The sequence below is a fragment of the Patiria miniata genome, unplaced genomic scaffold (assembly GCF_015706575.1).
Source record: "Patiria miniata isolate m_02_andy unplaced genomic scaffold, ASM1570657v1 HiC_scaffold_16, whole genome shotgun sequence".
Taxonomy (NCBI): Eukaryota; Metazoa; Echinodermata; class Asteroidea; order Valvatida; family Asterinidae; genus Patiria; species Patiria miniata.
In genome coordinates this window covers 188,626-212,576 of record NW_024037054.1, presented here as the reverse complement: position 1 = coordinate 212,576, position 23,951 = coordinate 188,626, and the positions used below count along the sequence as shown (strand labels likewise).

Below are 23,951 nucleotides of genomic sequence, written 5' to 3'. Positions count from 1 at the left end.
AGCTGGGAGCAAGTTCGGTTGACTGACTAGACTAGAGTCGACTAGACTTAACAATGGTCGATCTAGATGTCACTGGAATGCTGCATGATTTGACTAGCTACAATCCCGGCCAAAATGGTTGGGACACTTGGAAATAACATTAGCCTCCAACGGTCACCAACTCCCCCGCTCCCCCGGTCAATGTTGTTCTCTCCAGCGGATGGAGCACACACCGCGCAATGAGAGACAACATTGAGCGGGGGCTGGGGGGTTGGGGGCCCAGCGAGATTTGGCCAGGATTGTAGTCCAACTGGATCGACCTCGGTACGAAACAACACTATGACCTTTATCATGCTGCCATCATTTCAGTCATGTCCCCGTTATCCAATAACAGTACTTAATGACAATGCTTTTGTGCAAAAAGGAACCAGACTATTTTTCCTTCCAGCCTCAATTTGGTTACGCTGATTTTAATGGGAAGAAATCAAGATGGTCGCAACATGATAATGGTCTATTGACGGGTCTGGACATCCTGACACACCATGTGAAACTAGGTGGCGCTGTTAACATCGACCTCTGTTGCCGACCGTTGCAAAATTGTGCAAGCAAGAGCGATGATTTTCAGTGGCGTAACTGGGGGTATGAGGCACGGGGTGGGACACGTCCTCCTCCACCTCTCAGAACTTGGGAAAGGTCACATTCCCCAGACTTGACTGTTCTGACAAATCATAGGTTTGCTAGCCGTCACGTGACAAAGCCTGCAGTTCCTCGTGTATATACTCAAGCACAATAATACAGATACACGAATACATGTACTGGGAAATACGCCTGGCATTGGAATTTTTTTTAATACAAGCAATACAATAATGACCTCAACATTTTCAAAACTGATAACAATCATGACAGGTATTTTGCTGCATGGTATAGAAACTGTTGCGAAGATAAACGAGTGTCAACAAAATGTATTCGGTAAACTCTGGACATATTCGGCCCGTTTTTTTGTGTCTTTTTTTCAGCATCTTTTGGCCTGGGAACCAGACTATGGACGACACAACAAAACTGGAAACAAATCTGAAAGATTCCGGTCATTGGAAGTTCGATATTGATAGAAACATGTGCCATATGAACTCTAACATTTTGATGCCTGATACTTCAATGGTTAAACACATATTTCATATCGCGGCTACAAAACTAACAGACAAAATTTGAAATCGAGACATGGTACGGACAATTTTAAGTCAAAAGCGGTGATAATATACCGGTAGGTTTTCCCGGCCAGTGTCCGAATTTTTCTGATTATTTTCATTATCAGCCATTCAATTTCGCGTGATTTTTTTACACATGTGATCAAATTGGGGTTTCTTTTTCACTGTTGAGGCATGCATTCAATTATAATTGTTAGGCACCTAAGATTTTACTCCGAACGTTCGTTTTCGTTTGAGGGCATTCCATTTCGTTTTGGTTTGGTGCGTTCAAGAATTCATTTGTAGCATTCTTAAATTAAGTTTTTGACATCTTTTGACGGTTGACGCATTCAAATTAGCGAACGTCGGTGCGCATGTGTAGTATTATCATGCTTTTCTTTTCTTATTCGTTTATGGGCAGTCATTTTCATCGGTTGGTCATTCAAATTGACGTTTTTCCATTTTCCTCCGAGGTTAATGTTTTTTCAAAATCTTTGTGAATGTAAAATTTATAATGTAACAAATTAACTGATATAAATTATGAGGGATATAGCTGATGTAATGAAATAATGAAAAGAGATAAGGAATTTTCCTTTTCCTGTTGATCTACTTGTTTAAAAGTTTGAATAAATCTATAAGAAGCATCTTTATGGTGACATGTTTCTTATCCTTTAACTTTGTTTACTGCTATTTTCCGTTCTGTCTTTTGTAAGTTTTCAATTATTGCTGATTCACCCATCGATCTCTTGACGTGCAAGACATCGGGGCATGTACTGTATGTTTGGCAATTGTTACCATTTCTCCAATGTTTTCTTGGGACACTTCCATCAGATGATCACATCTCCAATCTGTATGATATCTTAGTTAAGAAAGATAGGTGTGTATCCACATAATTATGGCATTGTATATGAATATGGACATGCAGGAAGTCTTAAAAGATGCTTGAAAGATGCTTGAAAATGTGTAAATATGTTTGCCCATTAATGAAAATGATTGTCGAATGACGATCTGCGTCATCTTGCAATTGCATTCTAAATTGAATGAACCAGGCGTAGACTTGAATGAAAACGTTGTGAAATTGGCAGGGAAAGGCTATATCCTATATTGCTACGCTGTCTGTCTGTCTGTCTGTGTGCCACTTTTTTTTGTAAAAGGCCTCAGGAGTCTGCGGAGGGCACCAAGTGCAAGGTTAATGGAGAGGCTTGGTTATCAACGGTTCCTCTGATTATGCGGTCATCCAGTATATGCAGGTCCTTGAATGGTGTATAATATATACATGCTCCGATTTCACTGTCCTCAGAAGTCACGGTTGGCACGTGAAAAAAAAAAGATTTATTTGTTTTCTTTTGCTTTTTTGGCAAATTTGATTCTTTCAGACTTTGAACAGCTAAATATTACATTATTTCTATGAAAACACTCCAAAACATATCGCTATTACGCAAAACATAACGTTGATGATAAAAAAAAAATGTGGCTGCTTTACCAAGGTTCACCATCCCCACTCGGAGTCAACGTCCTAATTGAGGTCAAAGTAATACATTAGTACAACCTTTAACCGTCGATCGTAAGAATTCATAGCTATGAATATTCATTTCGAACCTGACTGTATAACGACCCCTTCTCAAAAATACCTCAATCGAGGGCGCACTTATCATTAATTTTGCAAGATTCACACCATACGTTGTACGATGATAAATCCATCATGTTCGTTGATAAATCTGTCAAGTTATCGCCCAAAATTATGGATTTTCCCAAGCTGATGTGCTTGAGGGGATAATAAATAATTTGGGCCTTATCACAAGCACAAGCCTCCAGGTAGTTGCCTGTCGGATGACATTACAGCGCCCATTGTCTCTTCATCGTTTTCCACAAAATATCTAGGCTTTCGTTCACGCAAGATATTTTGAAATCGTAGCTTAACAACTTTTTAAAACCTTCAAACAATACAAATTTTCACGGCTCCACCCAGCTAGCGGGTGCCGCGCGAAGCTAGTTAACATAAAAAAAATATCTTAAGGACAAATATTTTACAAGTTAAAAGTGACCCACGTCATGAATTTTATTGATTTATTTTATATAATGCGAGTAACGTGCAAGTTCTCATTCGTCCTAATAAATAAGTTGCATTTAATGTTAACACCAAAACACAAAAATGGAGAGAATAAAACCTAAATAGACAATGATGAAATCAAACGGACATTAAGCACTGTCAAATCTGGAGGCTTGGTGCGTTTCTTTTTTAAGCATTTCTCCCCCTCCCTAAAACGGCTTTAACGTCACATAGCCCTAAATACTACCTCCACAAACTAGTTCAGCTTCGCGTCAACAAGTTTACATTATTATGTTATTGTGCCTGGAACATCTTTAAGTACAAAGAGCTGAAATTTATAGCATATTGTCCCCTCATTATTTGGGGGATTAGGGTGATTGTTCCACATGCCTCGAACAGGGGAGGGGCGTTTCGCCCCAGGTAAGCCAATGTTTGACTTAATGGACTTGAGACATTAATAACGTCACGCTATGATTGCGGGCGTACCTTCTTATGGGAGGTTGGGGGCTCTTGTCCACACCTGGCTCCCATAGGAAAGCGCACGTGTAGACAAAGTGTGACGTCATCCGTGTCTGAGGGCTATTAGGGCCTACAACCCTGCATCGTGCCTCCGATTGCGGCAGATTGAACACACTGCTTCATCTTTGTTCTAAATTTTGATGAAGTATTTGTTAGGGGAAGAGGATCACTCTCGTGATAAGACCTTTGTGACGCAGTGTTAAGCACTATTTAGGTTCAAAACCGCAATGTAGGCACATGTGTAATAACCTTGATAACTTCAATACACTTAGGCCTAGCCTTTGTAAAATTAAAAATTAAAAAACACCAGAAATATAATGGTCCTATAGGACTTGGTCCTACCCAAGTAAAACCATCACTTCTCTTCGAGACGACCCCCCTCCCAACACACCCATTCTGGAATTTGTATTCCTGTGGAGACATTTCTTTGTTCTCGTGTAGTAAAGTTTTCGAGTTTGAAATTGAAGTTTCAAAATGCTCTTATTTTAACCAGAATTAATTTCCTGGGCTGAAATTTGGACTAAATATCCCTTTTCTAAAACTCTTCCATTTGCGACTAATCAACCTACCTTGGAAATTCCTAGTTTTTGAGTAAAATCCATATATCTATTTCGTGAAATTCTTGTGGAGACGTATTCATCTATAGAAATGTTCTTCTGGAGACGTATACAATCTTTTGTTCCCTATTGTGTTCATGTCTCCGTAAGGTAGTAAATTCCAGCACACACACACAGCCAGCACACACACACACACCCAGACTTGTTTCACATACCTAGTGTGGACTTTCCTTTCTTTTCGTGTAGTTAAGGAACACCAGTGGAAAAACTCATTTTTCTCAAACTGTGAAAACTCTTACAACCCAATTTTTTTTCAATGATTCCCTTTAGTGTTTCTCTTCATTCTGCTACAGATAAACCTAACCCAAAAATGCCTCTAAACCTGTTTTCCAGAAATGGGGAAACACTGTGTGGACGTGGGCAAGTCCACACTTCGTCGCTGCTACCTACATTATGTGGACGTCTTTTGTTCGGAAGTCCACACTGCGTATGTAAGACAAGCTCACACACACACACACCCACCCACCCACACGCAGTCAGGTGTTACAAACTTACTATACTACTGAGGACCATTACTATTCCATTCTTTTATTCCTATTGTTTGGACCTTTTCTCGACATGTCCCATAACTACATGAAAGCCTGAGGACTTGGGCTCAGGTCCTCGGGTTTATTGTTACTGCAGGTAACCCATTGTTCCTAGTCCTCAGACGTAAAGGATGACCAGGTACACGTCGATTATGGGTGGGCCATTCAAAGAAGGTGTAGTCTGAATCAAAACTAAACAATGCAGAAAAGCGCAACTATACCCCCATTATTCTTACGCACATAGAATGGAGCTTTGCAGAGGTTGAACTTTAAAACTCTTACTTCAAGGGTACGTCTATATCAGCGCGTTCGATTACTTCACTCGCGATTCCAGCACTTTCGTCTTGGGATGATGCAAATGCGCAATCTGTAGCAATAAACGAACGAGGGGCACTGTTCAAAACCTATATCATGGTTAATGTTAGACAATGACTACCGCTATTCGCTTTCCACGGACGTTAAAATAAACAGCCACCCTCGAAAAGAAAGGGTTTAGGTGGTAAATACGCACAAAATCGCGGAAAAAAGGACTTTTTTGTTCTTCAGCTAGTCAAGGTAACTCATACTACGCCGCTGGATTCGAGCCGTCGAAAGCGAGCCATAATGGTGGTCACGAAGCGCGGAGCTAGGAAGTAACCGGGGGCGGGGTAGGCCTATGACATGGGTTCACGAGTTGATCAGCCTCGAAACGGGTAATCGCCCGCTCCGCGGCGAGTCTCCCGCAAAGCGGGCGACTAGGCATGCGAAGGGGGCGAGCTGACGCCTCATATTTTAATATACGAGAATAATAGCTCATTGATTCAATACACCTTTTCTGCCGCAATATATCACTATCACAATGCTGTGTCAAAATTTAGCATCCTGCAGATGTGCAGTGATCAAGAGCTCTTTAACAAATTCGAGAGTCTATACAGTTTAACTACCGGTAACGGATACATGGCATTAACTGTACATTGTACAAACTTTACATTATACTACAATTACAATACAACATCGTTTGTAAACTGGATGTTTTAATTTGTTTAGATCATGCAATTACTGGTAACTTCTTAAGCACGTCCTGCCTGTTCAGTCTTTGTAAAGCAGCTACCAAAACGCTGACAACAGCGCCCTCTCCGTCAGACCATACAGTCAAGATCCGATGAACGGGCAAATCCTCATGAGAACTTTTGATAAAATGTACGATGTCTTTGTCAGTGAATCCCAGCTCGTGGGCGAGCCCCCTCCAATCCCGCCTATCCAGCCTGGAGATACCCAGCAAAGACTCCACTTCCGAACGTGTTGCTGTCGGTAGATCTCGATACAAAGTTGTGCTAGGAACTGTTCAGTGTGCAAAAGAAACGCATAATGCAGTTACCTGTTCTATACTGACATTTCTCCAGGGCCAATAAATGCCTTCTCATTCTAGTAATGCGTTCTCAATAAATGAAAGCATTTTTCGCTAATCACTTAACTTCGTATCCTTCATCAGTATATTCCATTAAGACAAAATTACTTATCAAGTTCATCTTTAATTTTTGACTGTTTATTGAGATCAAATCGATTGTTTCCTTAAAAAATAATGCATTTCTGAATATTATGTGTTTATTTGGATGACTCTTCGAGCACATAAAAGTGATCAGGGTCGTGAAAATAGACAAATTAACGAAATATTGCTATATATTTGTATTCCAGGTTTCGTAACCAAATTCCAAACATTTTGTTTGTTGCGCCCACAGACATGTAGGCTATACTCTTATTTGCTATTTTTTAAAAAGCGGTATACGGTTCGAAACATGATTGTATTTGTTGAGCAACTCTATATTATACCGATAAAATAGAAGTTACTTACCGGCCATTAGAGGTGTTTGGTCGCTCGGCCGAGTGTTCACGGATGCTAAACTCGAAAAATCCGCTGTCGTTTTTTTACTAGAATTTTTCCCAGAACAGGCCTTCTCGATGTCGACTTTTGACGGAGACCCTGGGGGAGACCTGCACATGTCCACATAAAACACACGAGTTAATTGAAATATATTATTTGGATTGGTCTATTTGCCCATATAATGAAGAAACCAGAAATTCTGCATGGGAAGGGGGTAAGGCAAACAAATTTAAAAGAAGATCTGATGCTAACTGCTTTTTAGAGATATTTAGATAGAGTTTACCCACTTCAACTAGCGCCCTCCTATCGTGAGTGTAAATAAATCTCAAAGGGCTAATGGCATACTATGCGATGTCATCCATGAGCGAGTATCATCATACGTTTGCTCTCCCCCCGATGAAGCATTATGCGATACCATACTTTTTTTCCTCATCCTCTGAGGGAAGCATATTATGAGAAACTATCCACGAGTATCTTCATATATTTTTTCTTATCCTCGTGACCACACTGCACCTCTCTTCGCTAAACTAAACACTCTCACTCTTTCTGACATGAACAATGTCAAATAAGCATTTTTCTTTTTCTTTGAAATCTTCATTGTTTTCCAATGTATTTAACATGTTTCAATGTATTGTGATTTATTTAATGGCATGTCCTTGCAAGCTCCGGCTCCTCAAGATCACGTCTTCAGTTATTCTACTTTATATATAATATAATGATTTTCTCTGCTTTTGAAGGAAATAAATGTTTCTGAAATTGAAATTGAGATAAATGCAATCTGGAGCAACCCAGATGCAAACACTGAACCAGATCTGCATGTCCATGCCACATGCATGTGATATGAGCTCCATACACAACTAAATTACCTTGTTTGCTTCGAATGAGATCGCAGCTTTACTCTTCTAAAAGACCATCTCTTAAAGACGACATATCCGAGAAGACCAATAACAACGAAAGCCAGGATAGCGCAGTAGATGGGTACGATGCTAGGAGATCTACCGTCGATAGCACGTGAAACCGTATCTGGGGTTTGACTGGCTGGATGGTATGCAACGGTTGTTGATAACGCTTTATCTGTGGTATCAATAAAACAAAGAGGTTTTAAACAATCTTCCACTGTAGATGAAAACGATTCTTTTATGTCAATGCACTTAATATCATCCACTCTTTCGCAAACTGCCTCGTATCTTTGTTAAAAAAAAACAATTTACGTATAGATAGCATCTGTTTACAAGGAAATCAAAGATGGACTTCTAGCCTATACAATTTGTCTATACCAAATGTTGACGTAATATTAATCCTGCAATGCTGTTTGACTCCGTCATGTCTCTGTGCATAAAACATTCCTTAGCGACGTTGGCTGCCGTTCAAGATGAGAAAAGGCAGAATATAAGGTCTACTTTATAATTTATATCGACTGTGTTTGGTTTCTGAGATCGTTTCAAGGTAAGGAGTTCACCATAGCAGTTTTAAGAAATGTGGACATATTTTTCTCCCAAAATAAAAGCACCGTTTTATTACATTAATGAATCACTTCAACTTAAATGACATGTACCTGAGCAAACAGTGTCTGAAAATCTTGTGCACGTATTCAGCACAACAGTGCCTTCAGGGCACATACTGCAAGGTACACAATCATTGGTGGCGCTCGTCACGTCAGAATAAGTCCCATTTGAACAGAAATCGCATTCCGAGTTTTGGTACGTATTGCATGCCACAGTTGTACCAAATCCAGGAGGGCACGTGTTACACTGACTACAAGATCCATCCGCCGTATGAAAGTAGTTCCTCCTACACTCGCACAAGGTATCATGTGTGATATTGCAGGATCTTATGACGAATTCATTCCTGGCACATCTTCTACACGGCATGCAGCCAGCAGTGTGACTGGGCTCGGATGAAAATGTGATGTCATTGTAACACTGCGTACAGATGGTGTTGTTGACTGCTGAACAGCGCGACTGGACGCCCCATCCAGCGGGACACTGCAGGCAACAGTCGCCGGTAGAAGTAGTTTCTTTGCTGGGACATTCTGACGACGTCAGTGGTGTGCAGTCAACCTGTATAATATTGAATCAAATGAATATTTTTAACGAGCATTTGGGTGATGTCTTTTTACGATATATTAATTTATTTGCCATTATTTCCACTTGCATCGGCTTATGTGAATGTCCAGAAAGATGGGAATACACCCCTCATTTACAATTGGCCAATCATCCCCTTCACTGAGGCTTCAGTTGTTGTACTGAACCACGGACCATGGTCCGTGACTGAACACACACAATAATGCACATCAGGGCGTCTTTGTGTCAACGTGATAAGTAAATAAAAAATAAACTGTAATGCTGATATAGCGCTTTTAATCGTGTCAACAATCTCAAAGCCCTTTACAATATTCTCCCGTTCATCAGGCCACCGTACCACGTGGCAGCGGATATCAGCGTACATCAGCCCGTTTAGCTGAATAAGCCCGTGATTCAGCTGAATTAAGCTTAATTAGCCCGGAATCAGCCCGTCATTTAGCTGAATAAGCCCGTGATTCAGCCACTACTAATTTATTAGTAAAAAGGTCCATAGGCCAATGACAGCATTCAGAGATCAAATTCGTCAATCAATTTAAAACACGTGTTAAGTAAATTGGTCTGGTGAGTGCTGAAGCATATTCCTTGTGTCCTCGAGCACAATTCGGCACATTCGTTCGCATGATGTTATCAGACCAAATCCTAGATGGGCTTGACTCAGAGAGCAGTTACCAGACTCAGCGAGCAGTTACCAAAAGACAAGTGCAATAACAACAAAACATATATTACTTTTAAAATTTTGAAACGAATAAAACAAGTGTTAAAATGAAAGAAGGAAATGTCAAATTCTACGCGGGACGACCCTTAGTTCCCGAAAACTGAGCCTAACGTATTTCCAAAAAGATAAAATCAAAAGAAACAACACAAAACTAAGAAGAATCAAGGAAATAAAAAGTGGGAAATTATTCTTATCAGCGGCGTATTACGCCTTCTAATGTAGATGTCACAGTGAAGTATGACGATATTGAACAAAATCGCAATTAAATTGTCTGACATAAGACGAATATGTTTTTTTGAATAACATTGTTCGGCGTATAGACGTGACGCAATCAAATACTCCTGGGGACGAACATGTGTGCCCATGGTTTTAATTTGCTTAAACTAAAATTGAATGAAATTGTTTGAAAAACTAATTAAACATTGGAATTGCACTAAATTTTGCTGGACGAATTTGAAGATTTGAAAGGGAAACGTTTGGGGAAAAAACCTACGCAAAAACCCTGTAATTACATCGGCATGTCACAACGATGTAGTTTACTTGCTCCGTGAATATGATGTTGAATATGATATGATGCTGTACGGCTCCGGGCATGTTGACGGTCAACTCGAAGATTCGCTTACATGGTTGGGTTCAGGCTGCACTAGAGGCTTCGACTAATGCATTTCTCAAGTAATAGCCTAGCAACCAAAATCATGACGGTGTGAAAGTGTGTTTTGTCAACATTAAGTCTCTTTTGTTCTGATATGGAAAATAGGCTACGTATGTACAGATACATCAGCGAATCAACAAATTTCACCATATATAAAACGAACTGCATACTGCCTTTTTGTACTTTACAGGCTTAACTTTCATGGACGAAAAGACATGCAAACGCCGACTCACAGATGAAAATGATTACATAACTGTGATTTCCTGCAATAACAATTTTATTGTCGTTGATCATAAAAGGGAGTTCGCTGTCCCCATGCTGTCCCGTGCATTTACGGGTGTTTGGGGGAGCCGTCGTTGGGGTTTACGAGCAGAGCTAGGCCGGGCCCATATACTTCAAGATTATGACAGCGTGCCAAGAATGCAAACATCGTAAATCACACAGCAGAACCAGCGCCAACTATGCACTGTATGGATGGATTATGGGAGATGAAGACTGTATGCAATGTTGATGGCTATCCGAAGCAACTGTATTCATTCTTTTGATACAATGACTGCATTTAGCTCCTTGAGCTAGAATTCAGAATATTAGCCAACCAAGCAATGGAAACGTTAATAGTTGCAAGTTAATGGTCTGTTTCAAACATCGTACTTGTCTACCTCGACGCGGTAATGCGACCTTGTACACAGACATTTGAATGACCAGCAGTTACACTCAATTCAAGTTGCTATTAAAACGAAACTATTTTTTATGTCTCAAGGATACACTCCACTTTTTAAACGTGTTACAGCCCAGGATAAATCACCAAATATATAAAAGGTCCTATACTTTGCGCAAAACTTTTTTCCTATTAAATTTTTTTTGTCTAGCTCTCCACTGCACATTGTTACTGAAAGTGCGGTTACTTGCTTGGGCAGCTTGCGTCTGTGCGTGATCTTAAAACGCGTCTCCCATACACGACGTTTGAATGGTAAAAATTTAATTTCAATTTCTTGTGCAGATTGAAATGTTTTATTGTAATTTTAATTTCTGCTCCGAAATTGAACATGCATCGTCAGGTTGAGCGCAAGTACACCCGATGAAAAAAACCCGCGAAAGAATAACTCGCCAGGGTTACAAAATGGCTTCCTCAGCAACTTATGACCGCTATAAGCTTCCGAAAGGAAGGCAAACTTGGAATCAGAGGGTTTGATTTGGTGCTAAGATATTTTAATTCAATAGCAACTGTTGGTGCATGGAGGCTAGAATGGGACTGGGAGACGACCGTGGTCATTGCATGCAGCTGCAACCTAACCCAACCGCCGTTAATGGCAAACGTCCCTATCATTCTTTTGTTTATTGTTTCCTTTTTATTGAGAATAAATAGAGCCGGGGGATTTATGCTTTATTTGTGGCTTACGATCACCGATTGTAACTTTATAGTAACACATGCGGGTGTACGTTTATGAGCTTTGCTTGTGGCGGCATTATGGCATAGTGGCTATTCAGGCTTCGTGGTTAAAGTGACCGGTTTTCTTTTAAAACCTTGGCGATCCTCTATAGTAATTTGACTGTAAAGGCAGAGGTCCAATATACAAACATGCTTAGTACACTTACATCGCAAGTCGTTGATTCTTCATTTTAATGGGCGTCGACGGGATTTTTTCCGGGGGGGGGGGGGGCAAAGCACATTTCCCCCCAAAAATCCTTGTATTTTCGATAGCATATTCTCAATTTATCATTTTTTCGAGGGTGGGCGGCGGACATTTACTCATCCCACCCCCGTTGACACCCCTGCAGACGCCCATTTTGTTAAATGTGTGTTAAATTAATAGCAAATATGGCTTCACACCTCTTTTTCCTTTTATTCTTTCTTTTTCCCCTTTTTTTTGGTTTTCTTAATATATACATATACATGTACATATTTTTAAATACTTTTCCAGGGGAAAGCGTCCCTTCCCCTTGCTCCCTCCCCCTCCCGCGTCGCTCATGTTCGAAATAGAACAAGAAACATTTCCGGAAATTCACACCAACGGAGTATAAAATAGAATTTTTTTTTGTCTGAGAGAAGGGGGTAAAGCTGGTCATAGTTTAAATGTCAATGTTACTATATGACACAACGAATTCACTGCATCATATTTTCATGGACGATGGTATGTCACAGAATTAAACCGCGGCTCAACTTGTAGATCTGACAACGAAACAATCTTGAACAGTTTTGTAAATTATGTCGATCTCCATCCCCGATTTTCTTTACAGCATAAAAGTGGATGGACAATAATGTTGATGGTGGCATTTAGCAATGTGTATACTCAAGGCAAGAATCGTTCCTTTCAAACATGGCACTGGAAAGTTTGGACATAAACTGGACGAAATCTCTTGATTTCTGCTGGCAATTAAGTTCTTTCCGGGGAGTTTACGATGTAACGTCTTCACAGCAAGGTAAATGGTCCGTGACTCCACCGGCTTCATGCCCGCGAGTTGTGCTTGTTAGGGGCCTTAATGCGGAAGCTTTTTTTCCGCAGGATATATATTTCGACTAAGGCATATTTCGTGTTTGTATAATTCTACATCTAAAGTCAACTAAAATGCACAGACCGTTCAGCGGTAAAGATATATAGGCTTTTGCTAACATGCGCAGCTTCACAAAAGGGCAACTGTATTTGACTAGATCGTCCATGTCTCGTGTTAAGTCTTCCGCACCGAAGACCTTTTGGCTGACTCGATAACTTTTTTGTGTGAAGCTTTTTGTATTCTCTGGTACCGGTACCCGTGCTTTGATATAACTGCGACAATAGACCCTTCAACACAAGTAGAAAACAAGGTAATCCCTATTGACCGACGGTTCACGGACGATTGACTGCATCACAAAAACCGAGTAAACTGTACCCTGTTCACTGGTTTATACACGGACTGGCCAAATACCGGCAGGAAACAGTACTTCGTGCTATTTATTCATGTAGGCCTATACCAAATAATTGAGGTTTTTTTTTCTTTACATCTATAGACCGGCGCCTTTGAATGGATTCCAGAGATAGCGCGCGTTATAAATACTGTATTATTATTATTATTATTATTATTATTATTATACGGATTGCATTGCTGACTCCAGACTTAAAGGAAACAAATCAACATATTTGTTTCATTTCAGATGCATGATACGACGTGAAACTGGAATTGTAATGCAAGTTTTAAGTCAAAAAAGAAGTAAAGCTAAAGGAAACCTATATGGTCATTATGATATAAATACTGTCAGTAAATTGTCTGCATTTCTTATCAAATTGAACAGAAACCCTATTAGGGTCTACAGTCTGTCATAGTTCACGATTCGTGGTATACAAATCGTCAACATCGTCAGATGTATAGGTGAAGGTTACGATTTGGCATTCATCGAATTTAAATAATTTACGTCTCGAACGACAGGGCCCAGGTTCTCCATCAGCGGATTAGGTTGTCTGTCACAACGCGATTAGTTTATGATCTGTCAATGCTGTTAGCCCAAGCAAACAAGTCCTTCAAATTTATAACTACGTGGTTTTCTCTACACACCAGGACAGACTAGGTACCCTGCCATATACTGTCTTTCAATGGCGACACGCTCTTTTGTGTTTTTTATAAACTCGTAAAATCACAGTGAAGGCAATATTATCGGTCCAGATTTAGGCCTAATCATGTCAAGTGCACCTGCATGGGAGTGGGAATACAGTACATCAGCGTTAAAAATATAGCAAAATATGACAAAGTTGTCTTTATATGAACTACATAAATACAGTTTTTCGCTGTACATGACATGGTGTCATGTATACATAAAAGTAACAGGGCTTTAACAGCAAAATTAAAATTATCCTCAACAACCGGAGAGATTCTCATACACATGTGATTGTTCAGTATAGGCCTAATAGGTCAATAACATAGAAAAATAATAAATCCAGCGATAATTAAGCTGCTATGTTTTTATCAAAAGCGCGATGTCATGTGTCAGTGTGGTGATTTTATACGGTATTTTCATTTTACATGGAATTGCAGTATCGGACGACCCAGAAGCTAGACTGATTGGCTGCCAAACTTTAGCAAAGATCTATTCGAGTGGCATACGTTTACTACTGAAGCCTCTCTTTCATAATGAAGGTGTATTTAACATCTCTTAAGTTCAGACAGAAAAGGTAAAATGAAGTGTTTATTTTCTTTGATCACCGTGACGTAATGCATATTATGGGTTTGTTTGGCAGAATGACATGCGGGCTAACAGCAGAGGAACACTTTCAATAGAATGCGCCCTTCTAGATCTAAGGCTGAAACGCGTTTACCACGAGATTATAATAGTTGGATAGATCACTGAAAGTAGGAAATTCTTATGTTGACACAATCAATGGCTCCAAAAATGTTGACTTTCTTCACTTAACTTTAAAATACTTAAATAAGGTGAAATCGCTGTCGCGACAGGTTTTTCAACATGTTCTCCGTAAATGTAAGGCATTATGTGGACGGTGTCCAAGACCTTTTAATAAACATTTGTAGTAAACATAATATTTTGGCGATCTGCGGACGAAAATTTACCTTTAAAGGCAGTTATATTAATCTAGTCACGCCGATAGCATTCGAAGAGAAAACAACGTTGAAAAGTGCCATGCTACTTCCTGGATGCAGAAAATGACCCTTCTCTGACACAGAATCTCACGTGTCTCGTTGCATCATCCCAACAGAAAGCTATATAGCTTTATAGAATCCTATAGCATTTACTGCTGACTCGCTACAATGTGCCGCACGAGAAAGGCCTTAAAATTCAGTTCACGGTTACAATAAGGACGGTTATTTCCATGGAATATGCATGGTCTAGTATGACTCACTGCCTTTAATGTCTCGCATTACCTTGATCATAAAATATCAACTGCAGATAAAATTCACATCGGCACCGAAGCCTTATCCTCGTGAATTTTCCAGGGAGAACGACCGCTGTGAAAAGACCGCCTCATCAATGGGTGATTAAAAAATACCCGCCATCTTTCATCTTTTATGGGAAGCCGCAGCGAGGATTTCATTACGGCTATGACCGAAAACGCGGGCTAGTCTACTTTGAAGTCGCCGCTATCTATTTAACTCATTCATTTTTCATCGGAGTGAGCAGGCGCGGCAAATGAAATTGGCGGAGAGACAGAGAGAGTGGGTCAGTGAAGAACGATGATAAGGATGTCATAAATCGCGCTTAAATGGAGAACAGACAGAGAAAAGCTGCGAGAAGATTGGGAAGAGATTTTAGGGGGAGAGTTGAGGCAAGAGGGAAGGAAATGACAGCCACAGAATGGAGACGCCTATCCAGTTTACTGCAGGAGTGTCCCTTCCAGTACGGAATATAGGAATACATGTATTTAATTACTGCATAGCTAAGACTCCGTGCTGCATGGAAGGGATGCCCACATGTAAAGTTATAGGCCTAGTGCATTTTTCTGCTTTTGATCTCACCAATAGCTCCATGATCTCACTTACGTTTTTTCCCCAGCAGTATAATGTTATCCCATTTACACTTTCCAGATTTCACAGCAGAATTTCAATAATGAGTCTGCCGTGGTACTAATGATGGCCCCAGCTGATGTGGTGTGACTTGCCACTCGTCAGTTGAAGTGCACGCTATACTGACTGCATATCACATGTGGCGCCTTTATAATGATTATTAAGAAGTTTACTTACACTTGAGTGAACACGCAGTACATGATAGACACATGAATTATGATACAAAATCAAACCATATTTTAAAACTTTAAAAGAGAATACGGAGTGCTACATTTGCAACCTGCCAGAAACGCCATTTAAATCAACATGTTAGCGCACTGAGCGGTGATGACCATGCATACTCTCGCCTTCTTAACCTACTCTTTTATTTCCAAAGAGTTACAATGAGCTCTTTTCCAGTGACAGTTCACTCGACTGAAACCAGCGACAAGACGAATACATCGCGTTTTCAATCTGAGTTTCCACTGGACTGATTCTCTGAAAGTTAAGTCTTGCTAAAAATAGAATGATTTTTTTTACCCTAAACCGTCTGGTCCCAAGTTTTAATAACTCTTAATATATAAAGTTATATTGACATAATTTTACACAACCTACTGCATACGATGACCTCAAGTTTTTCAATGCAGCTTCCAACCAAAAAATATTGCACGATGGAGGTATTGTGCCTATGCACAAAGCCTGGCCGACAGAAGGCAGGTGTTGCAGTTGGTCAGATTATCCGCTGAAATCTCATCACATCTGCTCCAAATACCTCAAGGGTTTCACAGTGGCACGCAATACCTCATCAAATGTGCTAGTGACAAAATGACAATAACCGTTTATATACTTCTTACGTTATCACATAGGCCTACACACCGCATTATGGGCATGTTGTTTCTCTACGATATATGCCGAAAAGACAAATACTAAATGAGGCCTCAAACAACCTTATCGCTATAATGTACATAATTGTATACGATTATTGGTAACATCGTTGTTCTTTTTAAATGAGAAAAATAAAATACAAACAACAACTACTGAGTTCCCGCTGAGATACCGATCAATTCTTACTGTACAATACTAACCAAGTCAAGTGGCTAACTTGGCAGTTCACGCGATGTAACGATTTTACAATAATCGTGCGCGACACGTGGATAATACAGAAAGAAATATCCAACTGTTGTGCAGTGTTCGACTTTAGTAATCACCATTATTTCACTTCTAACAAATTCACGTATAACAATCCATTTTTCTTATCAAGGTCTTTGAAGGTATTAAGCACCCACAGTGTCATTTCCCGGTCCGTGCAAACTAAGGCTTGAACAGTCCGGCCACCATTTTTCATAAACTTTCTCATCCAAGATTTCATTCAATGCCCATTTCGTACTTCGCCATTTCGTCTGGTATTTCCATCCCAATATTCTGTTTCCGTTACAGTTCTATCGTGGCAAACTAAAATGAAGGCAAATCTAAGTGGAAGCAGAATCGTTTGAACTCGAGTGGATCCCGCAAAAAAAGTCCGCAACTCTTTTTACATAAACTGCCCTCTATTTTATATTTGTATTTTGTTTATACCCATGTATAAGTCGTTACTGCACACAGCAGATCTAATTGTGCGACCAATGAATACTACAGCCGAAGGAATAAGATCGTGTTGTCTCGATCGTATAAAGGTAGCAAAATGTACGAACCCATATTCCACCTGCGTGATAAATTTAAGTTACACACATATACATTTTGTATTTTCTTTTTGTATCAAGCCTAACCCAGACTATAATGCCCACTCTGCTAAACAACAAATTGAGAAGGTCGACACAGAGTCATGTTGGAGTAATTGAAAAGCCGTCGGGCCTGCCTGATGAAAAGCCACAAAGTTCAATATCAAACGAGCTAGCATAAGTGCAAGTTCATCTGCCTGCTTGCGGTCAAATTAGCACTGACAGCTGCTGGTAGGAACTCGTTGCAAAACGCATTCCATGCACACAGCTCCAGTTAGCAATGGCTACAGTTTCACTTTTGTCCCGGCATGGTGTCCCGTGTACACGCCGCTCGCTTGATCGCTTATTATTTGCTCCTGAAGGACAAACACGGATAGTAAACCACAAATTGACTCCACAACGAGTGAAAAACAAAAACAACATCAAGAAGAACTGAATCGTCATTTATGATTAGCCTTGTTTCATTTCTACAAACTTGTGATCAAAGTTATACCTAAATGCCATACGATTAAGACGTATTAAGACGTATTAAGACGTATTAAGATGTATTAAGATGTATTTACATCTTAATATTAAGGAACCTGTGACATGTTATTTTATCACATCCATTGACTTAAAACTACAATTTCCTGGAAAAATATAATTAAAACGATCAATATGCTTTTATTCCATTAAAAACAAAAACCTTTTTAGCACAAGGGTGGATCCAGAACACAATTTTTTGGAGGCCCAAAAAAAAAATTTGCCGTCCCCCAAAAAGTGGGTCCCAAAATTAACGGCTTCGGGTTCGGGGCGCGGCCTGCTTAGGTTAGGGGCCCCGGAAATTTGTTGGATTCTAGATGCTCTGTGGTGTGATCTGAGGCAATTACTGACCACTTTAACCAATTTTCATTTTTAGGAAAAGATGGTGGTGTACGCATTGGCTGCCATTTTTTGCGACGTCACTTATATAAAAAAAAAATGGATTCGTTTACGAAGGGGGCATGACCCCCTTTGCCCCCCCCCCCCGGATCCGCCGTGGGTCATGTATAGCAGCAATTTGGAACCCCTTAAGGATATATCCAATCAAAATGATCACCATTTGCTGTATTCACAAACTTTCGGGCCAGTTGAGAAAAACCATTATACATGTATGTTGTACTCTCAGTCCAGGTTAATCCTCTGAAGCGACATAAACTGAAGACCTCGGGGCCGAAGGAACTTTTCGAGACATAATCTGAGCTGACATCAAGAAATGAACGCCTTCGTCACTAATAAGCACGTAGAATTGGAATAAAATAAGTGAAAGAATGGTACGACTATCATTACCATCAGACATTATAAAAACAAACTTTGAGAAAGTAGTGCTGTCAGATTAAAAGCCATTTTATAATATGCTTAAGACACGGATAAGATGCACCAAATGATTTGTAATTACATGCATAGTTCAATTACATTTTAATACCGATTTTCTTGGTCAAGATATAGCAAGTACAACGCAAAGTAAGCAGGAGTTGCTGGAATTTGTCATCCCAATCGCAGACATTGTTATTGCATGGACCTATGAACTGATCCTTTTAGGAAATAAATGAAAAGCACACAGAAAATTTTCCGACAAAAGAATGTTTATAAAACTTTCTATTGATTTGGTATGCGCTGACTGCTATCGTATCCACGTAGGATGCAAGTATTTCTCCGTCCATTGTGTGTGAGGGCTGCGTGCGCTATGAGGATAATATCTCCGTTTGTTTCTCTATAGGCTAGTAATGCAATTATTGATGCCGCCGAATGCGCCTCAGGGTCTTTGGATAACATTTGCCGTCCTGCGTATTTGATCATGCCGACTGAGTACATTATCCACTTCTTTGCATGTTGATTTAGTTCAAACCGATGTCAAGTGGTATCAGGGGAAAGCTACCAAAGTGCAGTCAGAAAATGCTTATTGAAAACAATCCAACCTAATCGAAAAGAATGAGCATACGATTAAAACGAAACAATTGTAGGTGCAACTATGTCAACTGTATTAATGATTTTAACTCTTCTATGTGCAGTAGGCGCATATTTTCGTCACCAAAAAGGGTAGAGTCTAGTCTCGCTTCCGAAAATGTTAGAAATTTCCAAACTTGCATCTTTCGCTGTCAACGATCGCATTTGTTCGCGAGGGCTCGGTTTTATAATTGACTACGTGTGACATTGTTGTATTTTCCAAAGAAATGACTGCGTGTTTGGTAAATCAGTCCTTGACAAGTTTGAACTTCATTTAAATCGAAGTTTACACTGACAAAATTTGATGCCCAGTATATGCCCAAAAGCTGTTTACGGCCTCGAGTATAATATTATAATGCACGTACACGGCTATATGGCTAACGATTATAATGTACCGTCGGGGATCTTGAAGTCAGGGAACCAGACTAAGTCGCAGCGTCGAGCAATCTCGGCTGCCCATTGTGCCGAACGGTGGTAATACCAACCATCTGTAGCACGTTTGGGCAAACATTCTTCCAATTTCCATGTTTGTTTAAATTAACAATAAATCAGGTAAAAATCATACAAAATTGTCCGATAGAATCATTTCAAGGCGGGTGCACAAACTTGTGAAAGTTTCAGCTCAGTGGATACTGTATTGAGAAAAAGTATGCACACTTGTTGGGGTACCGCATGCCCTGGATTTCATTTCCATGAACGTGTACCATGGTACTTGGAAAGCAAATCGGCCATTTAGAAAGAGGAGTGTATGTGTGGGTGTTTGTGTGTGTGTGTGTGGGGGGGGGGGGGGGGGGGTGTCGGATGATAAGGATTGCTTGATGAGCTTGATAAGGATTGCTTGATGATTGCTTGATGAGTTAAACCATGGAGGAATAAGAATTCTTATTCCTCCATGGTTAAACTATTGTAGTTATGCAACAGTAAACACAACACCCGTACCCTGGTCCGGACGTTATCAAATCACAATTCAAATATACATGGTACATGGACACTATAAAAATTGTTTAGGTCCGGTTCTGTGTATGGTCCGTGGTGTAGTAAGGATGTTCCGATAAAAACATATTTGTTCTTTTTTTAATTTCAAATGGGGTCCAGGTGTGTTGTCGTTAATCATAATGGCACTAGTTAATACAACCATCTAAAATAAGTAAAATAATTTTTCTTCACCAGATGAATAAATTAATATCTCAAGTGTATTTCATATATACAATGTATTCAAAACTAACAGCATGCCTAGCACTGAACACATTTTGTTGCACTCTCAAAATCAAATCTCGAACAAGGATAGGAAGCTAATTTGAAGTGTGCATAGCGCAAACAGAACTTACCAAGTAGGCAAGCCATGTCACCACTGTTAACCAAACCCATACAGGCGGAGCTTTCTGGCGTCGAAACATCTCCGTACGATAGGTACAGCAACTAGATGACGTGAGTGTAGACCGGGATCTAAACCGACGCTGCCGGCTTGTGGTAGATTGGCCCAAAATGTGGATCAGGGGAAGTGCGTGCTCAAAATCAGCACACACGGGCAACTGAGTGATGGTGATCCCCACCCACTCAAAACAACAACAAGAACGATGAATATTTGGTGTGCACTTTTCACACAAACTCGACAATCAGGAGGATAACTTCGGTATGATCAGTGTAATCGCTGCTTCCCTAACGTTGCGCATTAATAGCTGCCTTAATGCATAGACCAGGCCTGTTAACCATTTCTATTCCAGAATGGAAGGATTTAGGGTCGTAAAACCATGAATAGCAGTCGTAAAAATCGACCCGCGGTTGTGCACGTGAACGGCTGTTTGCTGAGCGTGGTTGGCCCTTATACATGTACATATGTGTAGATACACCTGTCAAACAATATACTGCAAACATGAACTGTTTTTTTGTCAATAGATGGCGCTGTCCATTAGCGCAAGTAATGTCCTCACCGACCTGTCCATTTCCATGGAGTGAAACACGAAAATTCAACTTTCTTGAGACAAGAATTATTTTGAGAAAATCATTTATAAGCAGTGTGTGATCAAACTTTTGGAACATGTGCTGAAATGTAAGGTGGCCCGCTCGAGCCAAGCTTCTTCATGTAAACATCGGTTGGACTTTTAATCACATTTTAAACGCTGCAATTCTCAGAAATAAATGGATTTGAAGGATTAGTATGTTAATGGCAAATATTGTTGTTAAACTGACTTTTTCACGTTTTGGGCTTGTATATGCTGGAAAAACCAAGAAAACCAATCATGTTTTTGCAGTCTGGTTCCCAGACCCCACTTAAGATGAAACGGAGCAATTTATACATTCAAATTACTCGAGCGTCAACGTTGCTTACCCTTTTGACGTTCTGTGTTAACATGCTTAAATACAAGATTCTAATTGTGCAGGAGGAAAATAATGTAGCCTTACAAAATCAACGATATCTCTGGTTTGCATTGATGGATTTTCTTTATATTTTCACCAATTATAAACAAGATAGGCTTTAAAATAATATAAAATTTGATTTGCTAGTATGACCACCTTTTGAGCAAATCAGCGACTTCTTCATGCACAATGTTTATTGAGACACGCTGTATACAAGCAAATATATACTAAGTGTGGAAGTTACGTTGTACAGGTTGAAAAATACATAGCCTTACCAAATTAAAGATATCTCTGGTACGGTTTGCATCGTTGCATTTTCTTGATTTTTTTCACCAATTATAATCCAGACCATAGGCTTGAAAATGCTATACAATTTGATTAGCTAGTCTGACCAACTTTTGAGAAAATCAGCGATTTCTTCATGCACATTGTTTATTGGGACACCATGTAGTGTCGCTTGTACCGCTGATTATTACAAAGTATTATCCCACTTTAGCAATACATTAATACAGACTACTTTTTTAAGCAGATGTTGCAAATGCGATTGGCAGGGGCGGATCCAGGAATTTGTGCAAAGAGGGGGGAGGGGGTTTCAACATGTTTGAAATGTAGACAGGTTTTGTTTTGTTTTTCTCCGGACACTTGGCCCCCGAAATCAATAGGAGAGGGGGGGGGGGACTCCTACCATACTTTCAATGGGGGCGCTGTTCAAATCTGACGATTATTAACACAATATTGCGGATAGTGTATAAATACCCCCTAACCAAGCTGGCTATGTCAGTATTTTGTGCACAGGCGGACATTATTACCAGTATAATTTTTTGGGTGTCGGAGCGGGGGGGGGGGGGGGGGGGGGGTTCGCATAATTTTTAATTTTTGAAATAGTTTGCCAGAGCTGGGAGGGGGGGGATTGACCCCCCCCCGGATCCGCGCCTGATTGGAGCCTTTGTGTCCTCCAAGAGTAGCCTAAAATTGAATAGAATGAAAGCTAAAAGGGAAGCAGATATGTGCCCTACTGGTACCTATCAACGCAGTACCAAAAGAGTTTTTATGGCCTTAATTACCCTCCATATTCAAGAAAATTATTCTTAACATTACATTTAGTCATAAACTTAACCAAGGTAAGAAAGTCTCCCCTTTCAAGATTACACACAAAGAAAACACCGTTGTTACTCCAGTGTTTGTAATGAACACAAGTTGGTTTAATCTTAATTCTATGAATATCCTGATTTACTGGCAGAGGACATTGCACAATTATTATGCACTCCGTGCAGTAAGAACATTATCCCAATACGGTTGTGGGAACAGACCTGTGTCATATTTGAGCGATACTAGGATGGCCCCCTTCAAGAAAAAGTATATTCTGGAGTTTGGATATTAATTAAAAAAAAAAAAATAGAGAGATCCAACCAGAAGTCTCTGGCTTTATTCATTTGTAGCGGGCATGATTAGTCAATGTGCACACGCCGACACAATTAATTTTTACTAGTTACGCTTTTTTATAATTTGGCTAAAACCAGTTGAATTTATTCTTTTCCGGCTAAATAGAGAACAGTTTTCACACGCTGTATGCTTATATAAATATCCCCACTATGGAGAATATCTATATTATAAAATGAAAACCCAGGGTTCTAAAATAATAAACAAAATGATACAATTATTCAATGAATATTTAAGGGAAGGTAATTAAGGGGTCTATCTTGATGAGAAGTTGTGTAGACTTGGCTTGACTTGACTTGGAAACTTGACTCAGTGACTTGGCTTGACTTGACGGAAATAATAGAGTAGGGGGATTTGTTGACTTGATGCTGAAGGAAACTTGAAGACATTTACTCTCACTGTGCTGTAAACAATGAGAATGAAGATGACTTGACGAAAAGGGGTCCAAAAGGATATATCTATACCCCTTCTCCAGCTGCCAGTTGACGAATGCACGTGGCTACGCCAAATCTCACAACTGTCCAGTATAGTATAGGCCTACGAAAGGCTGTCTGTGCTGTTGCAGGACAGAGGATGAACATAATGGCAGGTTCAATAACTATGAGGAGACAGAGACAGTAAAACAGAGGAGCAGGGTGCTACCAACAACCTGTCTCTGATGCAGTTCAGTGGTCAAGTGAACATAAATATTAACTTCATAAAATAATAAGTAAATGGATCTTCAAATAATCAAAGCGAAAGTCTCTTTAAACAATAGGCTGTGCGTATCGTTGTCATGGTCACCAGTGCTGGTCAATGCCCTCTACCACAAGTACG

The 23,951-nt window shown here is 40.0% G+C and overlaps 1 protein-coding gene across 1 annotated transcript; it reads right to left on the bottom strand.

Moving 5' to 3' along the window:
- Positions 1 to 5,868: 5,868 nt before the first annotated feature.
- LOC119722603 (tumor necrosis factor receptor superfamily member 16-like) lies at positions 5,869 to 21,127 on the bottom strand. The gene is made up of 5 exons (XM_038192789.1): positions 20,666 to 21,127; positions 8,293 to 8,797; positions 7,604 to 7,811; positions 6,708 to 6,847; positions 5,869 to 6,196 (listed from the first exon to the last, which is right to left on the bottom strand). Exons 1-5 carry the CDS (start codon positions 20,732 to 20,734, stop codon positions 5,904 to 5,906), a joined length of 1,215 nt encoding a protein of 404 aa, XP_038048717.1. The 5' UTR covers positions 20,735 to 21,127; the 3' UTR covers positions 5,869 to 5,903.
- Between the last annotated feature and the right edge of the window lie 2,824 nt (positions 21,128 to 23,951).